Here is a 13,428-nt window from a genome sequence, read left to right as displayed (position 1 = left end):
ATAATCATATCCTTACCCTAATTTAAAGGAACAGCTCAAAAAGACTTAAGTCTGAATTTTTGTATGAATCTTCGAAACTCTGTCTGGGCTGATAGCAGAAGTCATAGCTGGGAGGAAATGGGAGAACATGGTCAACAACAGGAGAGCTTACTGTTCCTGTACAGTATGTTCTGCTGTGTTAACATGCCTGGAGGTTTAATTGTACCCTTACCATGTCCATTGCTGACTCACATTCGCTGATTTTATAAAACAAGTTGAAATCATTCAACAGGACTCCTCTTGCTGAAATTTGATCCCTAGAACCCCATGTGAGAATATTTTTTATGCATAGAGTGGAATTAAATTACAGACTGTACCATAGATCAGTGGTTTTCAAAGCCAAACTCTCAAGGCACACCTGTATTCATATCTGTGCACAGCAGACTTTATAATGTGTGTTATCACTCTTATCAGGACATAAATGTTTGTTTTTAATGATCCTCTACCTGATGAAGGTCCATGACCAAAACGTTGTAGCCTAATATATTAAACTATTTTTGCAAGTGCAGACAGTGCACGGGTGTTCTTCTTTTGATTCAGTGTTTTTAATGACTAAAATCAAATAACAATTGACAACCAGCTATTACTCGTGAAATTTTTATTGAGAAAATGATTCAAGAACTCATTTTAGACTTTTTAAAATTACATCAAAGCACCAATAACTCATCCATTTAAAAGGGAATAATATAGTAAGATAATATAGATATTGTGATGTGTCACACACTTATAATTCCCTTCTGTGAAAGGCGACAAATAGACTCCCTGTGAAAGTTTTTTAAATTCAATTAAATTACATTTTTTAAGATAGCGTTTGCTTCTTTATTTGGAAATGAGTGTGCATAACATACTGATACAGTCAATTAAAATTTTGCATCTTGGCACACACAACATTTGAGAGCCACTGCCCGTGATGGAAACCCATTACCAAAAATAATTATTGTTGACTCTGTCATTACCCCGACATGTGATGAAATTAAAGTAAAACTCAGCTGGCTGAGAAGCCTCTGTGCTAATGAGTGGCATGATGCAATACTGTAATACTTTGTTACTGTACTTAAAGGGATAGTGCACCCAAAAATGAAAATTCAGCCATTATCTACTCACCCTCATGCCGAGGGAGGCTCTGGTGAAGCTTTAGAGTCCTCACATCCCTTGCGGAGATCCGAGGGGGGAGTGGGTAGCAGCACAACTCCACCTAATGGAGGCTTACAGCGCCCCAGATTAAAACATCCAAAAACACATAATTGAAACCACAAAATATCTCCATACTGCTTGTCCGTAGTGATCCAAGTGTCCTGAAGCCCCGACATAAAAAGTTGTTTGGAGAATACTAATATGGAGACATTTTGTGGTTTCAATTATGTGTTCTTGGACGTTTGAATCTGGGGCCATGTCAGCCTCCATTAGGTGGAGTTGAGCTGCTACCCCCTCTCCCCTTGGATCTCCGCAAGTGATGTGAGGGCTCTAAAACTTCACCTGAGCCTCCCTCGGCATATGGGTGAGTAGATAATGGCTGAATTTTCATTTTTGGGTGCACTATCCCTTTATGTATTTTTTGGGAGTATCTTTCTATCATCTTCCAATTTTACCCTACTACATTTCCTAAATAAAATGTATACTTTTACTCCGATACATTTCCCCTGGGCACCTTAATTACTTACTACAAATAAGGGAAGGATGGAAGAACGGACAGAGGAAGGGGCAGATGGACGGAACAAAGGAGGGATGAATAAAGGAATGAGAGTGAAGGAAAACCTGGATTTTGCTCTTTAAATCCTTCAAGTTGTGAAGAAGACCTTTTTTTCTTTATTATTATCATTTTTATTACTTTTAATTGTATTTTTATTTTCATTTATTGTATGTGTATATGTTTTCTCAGTTATTACTGTCTGTTCAGATAAAAAGGGGCAAAGAGCATATTACGATCAAACTGCATATGTACAGTATGTATTTAGATACAGTACCTACTCATTTATGTGGTTACATGTGGACATGCTACAATAAAACACATTTTAAAGAGGACCTTGTTTTATTTTAGTGCAATGTAGGCTCCATTTTTGAGGGTGGTGTACATGTTACAAAGAAATAATCTTCATAATTTTAAAAATTCTGAACACTTACTTTTTACTGACAGCAGTAACTTGAACCTTTACTTTCAATACTAAGCATATTTAAGATCATAAAGTTACTTCTGATACTTAAGCACAGTAAATATCAGATGCTTTAAGACTTTTGCTCAAGTAATATTTTAATAGCTGTCTTTAACTTCTACCCAAATCAGTTTCTGGTGAGATATCTGTACTTTTCTCACGTGTGGCTTTCAGGTATTTCATTTACCACTGGTGCTGATGCAGCAACGGAACAGAAGCATCACCATGACTGCATTCAATCTGCAACTCAGTTGTCACATGCAACAAGGACATGTGAAGTTTCCTGCGTTTTCATGAACGCACCATCCCAAGCATCACGTGTGCTGGGTGTCCTCTTCGGATTGGGGGAGGAGTTTTAATGCCCTCAGAGTTGACTGTCAGGCAGAGTAACCTGTGTGGCAGATTATGGTGCACCCTGAAGTTAAAAAAAAAAGGATGTATACTGTCATTAAGGTGGATTTCAACATTTAATATAAGTCGTAAATACCAGCTTTGAATGTCGCTGCTGTCAGGTAGAATCAGAGGTATAATACCAAGTAGATTTTTACATACAAGGAGTTTTCTTTGGAGTGTAGGTGCAAAAAATAAACATATTAAAAGAAAATGAAATTAAAAAAGAAAGTGTGCTGTCATTAAGTTGCAAGTCTTCATTTAATATAAATTGCTGCTGTTATTATACTCATGTTTACAAAGTGAGATATAGAATCAGAAGTTTTTTGATTCTCACATACAAGGAGTTTGCTTTGGAGTGTTGGTGCAAAACATAAACATATTAAAAGAAAAATTTACAATAAACCAAGCAGTGCAAAAAATCAAGGGACACTAAAAATATGAAAAAAATACTACAAACCATTTACAATTTATCTGAATAAAGTTAAAGTACTGTGCAGTTTTTAGATGTGGTATTTATATGCAGAAATGTGCAAAATATTGTCCAAGGAACGTGCAACAAAAATCACAAACCAAATGTAATTGTTCAGCTAACATGATCACTTTTAATTTAGTAAAAGAGTAGAGAGCAATGAAAATCAGCAAGGAGGAAAACTGGCCTCGTAATATTTCGACAATTTCCCATTTAACCAGGGCCCCTGAATGCAGCACCGACGCTGTAAACCAATCTCAAACTCAAATCTAGCTCAGCCTGAGAGTCTAAACCCCGGGGTGAAAAGAACACAGCGCTCTAGTGAGCAAGGTAGCACTGGTACTGTTAGCTAAACTAGCTAGCTATCCGGTGTCTTCACTACTGGCTCTATGGACTAGCTTGACAGGACTAAGAGCACCTAGCCAGCATGGTTTCCTGTCTCACATCCCGGTGTGACTGTCCACATTAGCTCGCTGAGTTTCTAACGGTGTGAGGGGACGTAAAGGAAGAAGACAGACAGCCGTTGGCACTGCCCAGTTCCCGGCAGCAGCAGCAGCGGCTGCGGGTAGTGTTGAGTCCAGCTGCCTCCCGCTGCTAGCTGAAGTTCCTCATCTGTGTGTGGATGAGGTAGTTCGGAGATTCACCCGGCTTACAACACACCAAGGCGGTGGATACATGTCTACCTCTCAACCACGAGACCAACGACGAAAGGGAAATCTCGCAGTTCATGTTTCGCCAAGAAGTCGGTGTGACGTCTTTTATTCCATCTTGTTCGTATCTTTTCCAACACGAGAAGAGGAATATGTCCAGATATAACATATACAGCCTGTTGGACTGGATCTACGGCGGGGTGGACCCCAAGTTTGAGGGCAATGGGGGCCCCGAGTGCGCCGCGTTCATCGCGCCCCAGCAGCGTGTCAGCGAGAGTCTGGTCATCGTCCTCATCTCCCTGCTGGAGATCGGCTTGGCGCTGAAGAAGATCAACCTCTCCAAGGAGCTCAGAGTGGTTGCAAAGGACTGCACACGGGTAAAAGAGGATAGTCTGGGCAAGAACCTGTTGCTGGTGGCGCTTTGCATGACTTTTGGAGTGGAGGTGGGGTTCAAATTCGCCACCAAGACTGTGATCTATCTGCTGAACCCCTGCCATGTCATGACCATGGTTCAGGTAAGGATGAGCTGTGTTTGTTAGGACTACGTGTATCTGTGTGTGCACACCCGGGAAGAGCTGCTCACCTGGAAGCTCCTTCATTTTTATGTCTCTGTTATGTCAAACATCTACATCATCACACATGGAGTTAAAAGATACCTCATTTTATAAAGCATGCATCTTCCCAGTGTGTTAGTTTTAAGAATATAAACCTTAAAAGTCTTTAAGCGGGAAGTCTGCACTTATAATTATAATCAAAGTTAAGACTGATTTTTGGACATTATTTTCTTATTCAAGCTTTGCAGGTAAGTATAAAGGTAAATACCATATATACAGTTCTATATACATACACTCACTGGCCACTTTATAAGGTACACCTTTATAGTACCAGGTGGGACCCCTTTTGCCTTCAGAACTGCCTTAATTCTTGGTGGCATAGATTCAACAAGGTGCTGGAAACATTCCTCAGAGATTTTGGTCCGTATTGACATGATGACATCACACAGTTGCTGCACATCCATGATATGAATCTCCCATCCTCTATAAACCCTAGAGATGGTTGAGTGTGAAAAGACCAGCCCGTCTGGCACCAACAACCATGCCACGTTCAAAGTCACTTAAATCACCTTTCTTCCTCATTTTTACGCTCGATTTGAACTTCAGCAGGTCGTCTTGACCATGTCTACATGCCTAAATGCATTGAGTTGCTGCCACATGATTGGCTGACAGTTGAACCCAGTAAAGTGGCCTTTGAGTGTATATAAAAGGGATGGGAACCTCCAGACATGAGACATAAATTTCAAATGCTTCGGCTCTGGACTAGATTTGTGAGGATGTCTGACCAGAGACTCACACTACTTTGTGATATTCAGGAGACTAGGAGTAAAACGTTGCTCACATTTATAGAAAAATGTTCCGTTGACATATGGAATAAACCAAAATTACGAACTTACCGTCTCATAAAGACGAGCTACAGTGTAGAACTTTATGTGAAGTGCAATTTAAACAAATGACAAAAATCCCTACGTGCACAGTTCAGCGCTCAGGAACATTAACATTCATCTTAGAGTCTGGGAGTTTTAATGCCACTCCAGAGGAAGGCAGACTTTGTTTGTTGTGTAACATGGGAGAGGTAAAGAATGAGGCCCATTTTGTGTTTTGCTGTCCTGTATACAGAGACATGAGGGATGTATTTTACAGTAAAATGATCTCTATCTATGTTGATATCTTTTGGTTGGATGACTGTGAACAGGGGAACCTTGTTCCTGGCAGAATTTGTTTGTGAGGCTTGGGATAGAAGGCAAAGTATTTTGTGTGGGCACTGAACAGTAAAATAACATGTACTTTGAATTGTTCATGGCAATGTTATTGGTGTCTTACTGGTGTTGTATAAATCCACGCAAACGTAAGTTTTATCTCGGAATTAAAGTGAGTTGGGTTTGGATTTGTAACATCAGAAATGTGGACTTTCATGCAGAAGGGCTTTACTCATTTTTCACTAAAAGAAATTTAAATATGAATAAACGAAATCAGATCAAATGTTGAGCCAACAAATTCAAATTTAAGACTATTAAATGACTTTTAAGGGCTAATATTTGTAAAATGAAACTGAAGATATTTTAAGACATTTGAAGGACCTGATTGATTAAAGTCTTAAATTTGACTTGGTGAAGTTTTTATTGCCACTAACAATTTATGTAATTTAATTTTTGCCAAAACGAGTCAGGTTCTTCTGTGAGGAAATTCACATTTCTGATGTAACAAATCTTTAAACCCAGCACTGAACTGAGTACTGTCCTTTTACTTTGGCTAATACTTCCACTTACCTGTTGGTTCTGACATAGAACCTCCCTTTGCATGAGACCACATGTACCGTAAAACTTAAATTAATAGCCTGGGCTATTAATTGCTTAAATCACTTAAATCAGTGGACCCATTTCTGGGACAGGCCTCTATTTGGGACAGGCCTTTGATTCCTTTCACAGAAAACTGTCGCTCGGCAAAGATCTGAAATGCTTGAATAAAAAAAGACTCTTAAATTTGGTTAAGTTATTTTCCCAAGGTCTCAAAAAGCATTAAATGCAAATGTCTGATATCTTGACGCATGCCGTCCTTCAGTAATGTATACAACCATGGCATGGATGGATTACTGAACAGGTGTACCGAGCACAGCCCAAAGTGTGAGGGGCCTTCCTGGCCTTCATTTGCAAACTGTCGCTCAAAGTTACAACCAGGAAGAGACTTTAAATTACCACAGAGGCACAAAAGACCACAAAGAGTTGCAAAGGAACTGCAAAGAGACATAACATGAATACAGAAACGGGCAAAACAACCTCAAAAAGACACTGACGACCAAAATCGTCACAGAATTACCTCAAAGAGACCCAGTGTAACAAATTTCCCTGTTATACTGAATTATACCACGCATTAAACTGTTATTCTGCAGTGTACCTACTGTAATCTACAGCAACAGTTTATTACTGTCAAATTATTACAGCATGTGCTGTGTGTGTAAGCTTTACAGTACTGTTAACCACAAAATGGTGCCTAATAGGTTAAGAAAGACGCAAAACACCAACAAAAAAAGGAGGCAAAACCACCACAAAGTCTGTGTCTTGCTCCTGTGCCGAAAGGTGGTGGGGTCCTTTGCATATCTGAGCCCAGGGGCCCAGATATCTGTGTGTACACAACAGAAACAAAGAGGAAAATCCAAAGACCAAAAATAATAAACGTGAATGACCACATTATAAAGTACCACTATATTCTTGTTTTATATGAACTGTACAGTCGGGAGTAGACCGAGTGACAGAGATAATTCAGGTTGAAGATTTGTTGACTTTGACTTTGGCGCTATCTGTTTTCATCAGCTACGTGTTAGCCTGACCTCACCCATCTATCTGCAGTGTGCAGACATACTGATTGTGATTATCTATCTATCTGACGCCTGTATGCTTAGTACGTTTGGTGTAAATGAAGAATAATCACAGTGAGCAGGGGATGTAGTCGAGACAGCAAGTGCTGCCTTGAAATAAGACCTGTTGTATCAAGTTCAGGGCTTGAGGTATGCAACAGGAGCTGGGTGTGATCTGATTTGACCTGTAGGATTGTTTTATGACTGAAAAAGGGGGGTGTTAGGAACAGCTGTGAAGCTATTGTGGAGCAGCTGAATTTAACTGCACAGTTGGGTTTAGTTAATGTGAAATGGACATTAAAGTGGGTGATGTTGTGTTTTTGTGAAGTTTGAGTCATAGTCTCTCTGTTCTCTCTGCCGCCACGAGAACATACTGTACAGTACCTGCATGCTTCCCTTGCCTCCCGGCTGGCCGACCTTCATGGTACATGATTGCACACCATGGGTCATGGCAACAGGTCACTGTCAACTGTTAATGTATTTGTCACACACATGAATTATGGAGAGCAAGTAATAACGATGTATCCTGAGTATTTTAGCTGACGTAGCAGCAGTGCGATAGCGTGTGGACATTGATGATGAAGAATTGACTGATGGGGGCGAAATGTCCCTCGTGTATGGGGAGCAAGGTTATTATGATCCACTGTAGGTATTCTTCATGCTTGTTGACAGTTGCGTGTGATTAGAAGAGGAGATTTGAATAAACAATACAGTTTAAAAAATAGGAAGAGGTGCATTGAAAGGAGGAGGAAGTTGCCATTTTCTTGTAACATTTTTTTACTTTTGAAACGGCGAGAAAGAGTTGTTTCCATCAACAGGATGGCTCCGCAGGGAACGCCTCCAGGAGTTTATTTGTTGCAGGGAATAGGGCCAGAGGCTGCCTGGAGATTGACGATCAGAAAAATAGGTGGAACATGAAGTGTGTCGTGCATTCTTGCTTTATTGAAGGTAATGTTTGTGGGTTTCGTGATTCACTGCCAGTGCACTCGTCCTGCAGATGATTTCTCAATAAGAGGGCTGGAAGGAATTAAAATGTGTTGAATATTTGACAGCTTAGTCGTGGTGATTGTTCACAGGGTGTCTGACTGTAAAAGTGTGCTTACTCATTTAAAAAAAAAAGACTCCACCCATCAGATCATCATCCGAGTGGATTTACAGAATATGGGTGTGGTGTATTTTTAATCCCTTTCAGACCTGTTGGAGATCTAAGATGAAGACACCTCATAAGGATCCTGAAGTGGCCTGTTTTCCTGTCTCTCTCAGGGCTGTACCGATATCATTCACCTAAAACAAACAAACAAAAAAAACCTCAAACAATGTCCTCAATTTGGATTAAATGAGTTAGTTTTTTTTTGACTGTATGGAAAATTTTGTTTTTTAAAGGCTAAAAGCCAACAAATATGGATTTAAGTGGAATATTTTGCTGGATAAAAACAAATTGTGAAACCAGGAAATGATTACATCTTTTTTTTTTTTTTTTTTTTTTTTTTTTTTTTTTTAAATAAATTTTGACTTTTCAACTTTTAAACATTCTGGAGTTACTGGAAATGTTTGAATCGCGTAAGTCGGAAACAATCCTACGCAGCCACAACTACAGTCTAATTCTACAAATTGTATAATAATAATAATAATAATAGTGTGGCCTAATGTTTGTCTGCAACTGTGCAGAAATACCAGATTTAAACAGAATGAATAAACATGCAAAAAAAAGTGGATTGAAATGTTGATTTAGAATTCAAAAGTCAACGTCATTCATAAATAAATAAATAAATTAGCTTGTTAACCCAGCGACTAGTGGTGGGTGATATATCGAATATACTCAATGTATTGTGGCTTGTTCCTTGTGGGATGTATTAAGTGACTACATCATAAAGTATAGATTGTCACGTCGCTTTTTTAAGCTACTGGCATGAGACTCGTTTCGTCGATTTTGGTTCTCTGGCTCTCTCCTGTTGCTATTTCCCTCTCAGATACACACACACACACACACACACACACACACAAAGAGAGACTCACAACCATGATATGTCACACACTCCTCCCCTCGTGTGTGTGTGAGCAGGCGAAGCATGTGTTTTTATATCTGCAGGGCTTCACACCACCACTATTTAGTTGCATTTTGTGACCATGGAGCACCACTACAACTCTGTTTCCAGCTTACAGCGAATATTTCATCACGTTTAACAGCCCCACGGTAACAGTTTAACCTAATGAGTTTTATGATAGTGTGAGCAGACACAGTATGTTTTTGTACCCACAATACTACGTAGTCACATTTTTTGACCATGGAGCACCAGTGTGACTTGCAGATGTTTGATATATGAACTGCAGAGCTGTTAGTGTGTTTTTTTTCCAGCTCTCAGTGAATGAATCCTCATGTTTAAAAGCCCAGCAGCAACAGTTTACATTTCTGCTAACTGCTTGACCCGAAGCTTTAAGATCACAGACTTCATCACATCACATCACGACTTCCAGCCCGAGGTGAGCCTGGTGCTTCAAAATAAAAGCACCATTGGTTCTGCTTTGTACTTTGTTTCAATTCATTATGACACCAGCTACTTTATTAAACCTAATTGTAACTGAAGTTCATTTATTAAGTTTGTATTTTAGTAGTGCTGCACGATTTGGTAAAAATGTGCAATTGCGATTATGGTGGACAATATTGCGATTTGCGATTGCGATTACAATATAATTACAATAAAATATAATAAATAAATGGTATCATGAGTCTTTTTGCTTGATTCAGTGTTTCCCCTACATTATATTAGGGGGGCACTGACCTGACATAGTTACTGTTAAGGACAGACAGTGTGTCAGTGACCATCAACAGACTGAGCACAGTCAAACACGCTGCTCACACAGCAGCGCAGCACGGAACTGTACACACAGCGGAGCCTGTGTTGCATTCAGGCGTTGTCACGTAAGTGACAAATTCCAGCGCCATAGCACAACACAGCAGCAGGTCAAGTGGGCCGAAACCGAGCAAAATTGCTCAATTTTTCATTTGTTATGGAGTCCATGATTTCCCTGTGACACTTACAAATGTTTGCTTAACTGTGCTTGGATGTTGTTTTACGAGGCTCTGGCGGCTTTCAGTTGTCTCTTTGTCTTTAACGTTACACGGCTCGGCTTGCATGCACTCTTCCTACCTTTCCCTGTGCTGTCTCACGTGTTGTTATAGATTGGTCGTGTTGCCGCAGGACGTGGCGACTTTAACTTTTAAACTTTTACACAGCACGTCTTTCAAGTACGGCGACGTTGGACAGAAAGACGTGCTGTGTAAAAGTTTAAAAGTTAAAGTCGCCATGTCCCGTCTCAAGTGCTGATATAGATTGGTCGTGTTGCAGCGGGACGTGGCGACTTTTTAACTTTTACACTTACACAGCACGTCTTTCTGTTGAACGCCGCCGTACCTGAATCCAAAGTATCGCCATGTAACAGACGTGTTTTTTCGCCACCAACTCAGGCTGTTCATGGTCGTGCTCTTTTTTCGCCACCAACTCAGGCTGTTCATGGTCGTGCTCACGCTCTTCTTCAGCGTCTATGTTGGTCACTGCTGCACGCTGGCTGTACGCACCAGGATAGCTTGTGGGCGTGATGTCAACAAACTCCACACACTACAAGAGAGGCAGTCACGTTCACAGGCACACACGTTAACATTTATTTAGTCTACATTAAATTGCAAATCGCAGCCTTTTATGCGGTTATGTAATCGCACAGCCTGACATTGCGATTGCGATTAGATTAATCGTGCAGCACTATATTTTAGTAGTCTACAGTAATTAAGTGGACATTTAAATTATCAAGATATACATCATGTATCACAATATAGCCTGAAAGCATTGCAATATTATTTTTAAGCCATATGACCCAGCCCTACCTGTGACTATGCATAAAAACAGTGCACCTTGAAATAAGAATTATGAGTACATTTTACAGGCTAAAAGACATTTGTAAAGTTCCCATTTTGCCTGGCGAGATGTGTGTGTTGCCGTAGTCGAGGTTACCACAGTCCTTGAGTAATCAGCACACAGGCATCCACTTAACTTGTGTGTTGAGAATAAAACCACTTGACTGTGTTGCTGTGCAGCAGGTTCCTTTCTTGCCCTGTAGTGTTTTCATTTCACAGCAGCCTGTTCGCTAGAATCAGAATACCGATGCCCATTGTATAGATTGTTAAGTTTAAATATTGAATGGGAAGAAGTTTCACAAACTCCTTGCTCAGTCTAGTTGTAATAAACTATTCAGTGTTGGAAAATTATGCTGTGTCATGCTCACAGAGTGGCTGTGTCAGTTGCCACTTGAGATCACACAAATGTCAAAAACACCAGGCGAGGGAGCGTCACTCGGCACAAGGTGAGAGAGAGAACGCCCCACCGGGGGTGAAGTTCAGTGTCTGATGACTGACGAGTTGATGCCTCACATCTGACAGCGCTGATGTCTGTTATGTTTTCCCCCCACATGGAACAAGAGCAGTCACACTGCCACACTGACAGATGTCTGGCTGATTACTGACTGATCAGTTTACTGACATGTATTTTTATTTGACTCCAACGGATGTGACCGGAGCTCCATAGTTAAGATTGATAGGTGATAATGTACAATGCCAAGATGTTTTGGACTTGATTTGATTTCTGAAGCGGCCCAATAGGTGAATTTTGCAGATTTTATTGGGGGCACAACATATTCTGTCGGAATCAAGCGGCAACCTCTGAGCTGAAAAGTGAAGCCAATGAGCAAGTGCCAAAAACTGCTTTTCTTTGAATGACTTGTGGGCCGATCACATGACTCACCACTTCCCGCATGATGGTGTGGTGAGCTCTCGCCAGACACAGAGCTCCCTTATCAAGTGAACTTTCTTCCCTTGTAGATCTTGCGAGGGGTCCAGTGTGACTGACCATATAAAACAATGATAGATACTAGGTAGGCTAATGATAAATACGGCTACAGGCTGCAGTAAACAATAACTCATATCCCTCTTCACAAGAACCCTCTGGTATTCCTGCAGCAGTGGGTTTAATAGGAGTTTAAAATACTGCTTGTTAGCACACTGCAGCAACGGACATAAAGACTCCGTGCTTTGTCTTTGCTCTATAGGTTGAGAGCTTGCCTATAAATTGGAAGAACCATGCTGTTAACAAGCTGTGTGCAACAAACATTCAGTGTCTCTATAACAGACTACAGTCTCAGCATTATCTTTTAAATATAGCCACATTTATCAGCGGCGGCAATAACACCTCGGAGAACAGATTGTTGACTCAGTCATTCAGATCACACTGAAAGCACTACACTGGATTACTTCATGACGACAGGAAGTATGGCTTATCAGTAATGAGGTCTGTCAGTCTATAAGGATGCCATTCATCTTTATTGTTTCAGTGGTTTTCCTTCACAGCTTGAAACACCATTATTAAGTCACAGCCGTGCTTTTACTTTGAAATTGCTCTTTTGTTCAATTAAAATGGAGATGTATTTGCATGATACACGTGTATATAAAGATATTTCAGTTTGAGGGTTTTATTGTCTTTTAATAATTAATTTAATTGTGGCAGCTGGAATTGTAAAGTTCTGTGAGATTTTTTTGGTTTGGAGACCGTCGCCATCTGGCATTATGCCTCAGCCTCCTGTACCTCCAGGTAAATTCATATTTCAGCTGTAAAAGTAATGGGGAGAAACGACCGTTAGAGGTAATTGTGTCTTTAATGCTGCAACAACAGCGTCAAGGCTGGTTTGACTCTCATAAACGTGATCATGCATGTGGATATAATCTGGGCGGGATTGTTTATTGGAGCTGCGGACGCTTGTGTACAGTGATGATGAATTTGGTTGGCCCTTGAAGTGGTGACTCAGCTTGAGTTGTGTACTTGTTTCAGTCAATTTTTTTTTTTTTACATTTGTTTGATGATGTCTTAAGTCAACAAGTAACGATCCAGTTAGTTTTGATGACTTTACATAAACTATAGAGGTTAGTACTTGGGTTTAGAGCAAGTTATTTTAAAAAATAATTAGACAAGTGTTCATGTTTCATCTGTAATCATCCAATATTGTTGAAGTCAAAAGTCAGGAAGTCACTTCCTGTCAACAGCTAAGCCTAGTTTCTACCAAGCAGTCCAGTTCGGTTCGGTTCAGTTCAGTACACATACAGTGTTTCCCATACATTCATTTATCTGTGGCGGTGCGCCACGAATAAATTATCTCCGCCACATATAGATTTTTCTGCTTTTGGTGCTACCTGTTCGACCTCGCTCATAAACACATTATAATGGGACTCGCTGTCTGTGAATGTAGCTTGTCGTTACAATTCCGGTGCAATAGGTGG

General features: G+C 40.3%; 1 protein-coding gene across 1 annotated transcript in view; it reads left to right on the top strand.

Annotated features, from left to right (window-relative positions):
* The first annotated feature begins 3,176 nt into the window (after positions 1-3,176).
* The window catches only part of LOC126383841 (transmembrane protein 164), a 26,995-nt gene continuing 16,743 nt past the window's right edge, over positions 3,177-13,428 (top strand). The window contains exon 1 of the mRNA XM_050034559.1: positions 3,177-4,216. Coding sequence (XP_049890516.1) covers positions 3,779-4,216 — 438 coding nt within the window. The 5' untranslated portion in view covers positions 3,177-3,778. The remainder of the gene's footprint in view (positions 4,217-13,428) is intronic.

Source organism: Epinephelus moara, chromosome 3, assembly GCF_006386435.1.
Source record: "Epinephelus moara isolate mb chromosome 3, YSFRI_EMoa_1.0, whole genome shotgun sequence".
Classification (NCBI taxonomy): Eukaryota; Metazoa; Chordata; class Actinopteri; order Perciformes; family Serranidae; genus Epinephelus; species Epinephelus moara.
This window is presented reverse-complemented; position numbering and strand designations above follow the sequence as displayed.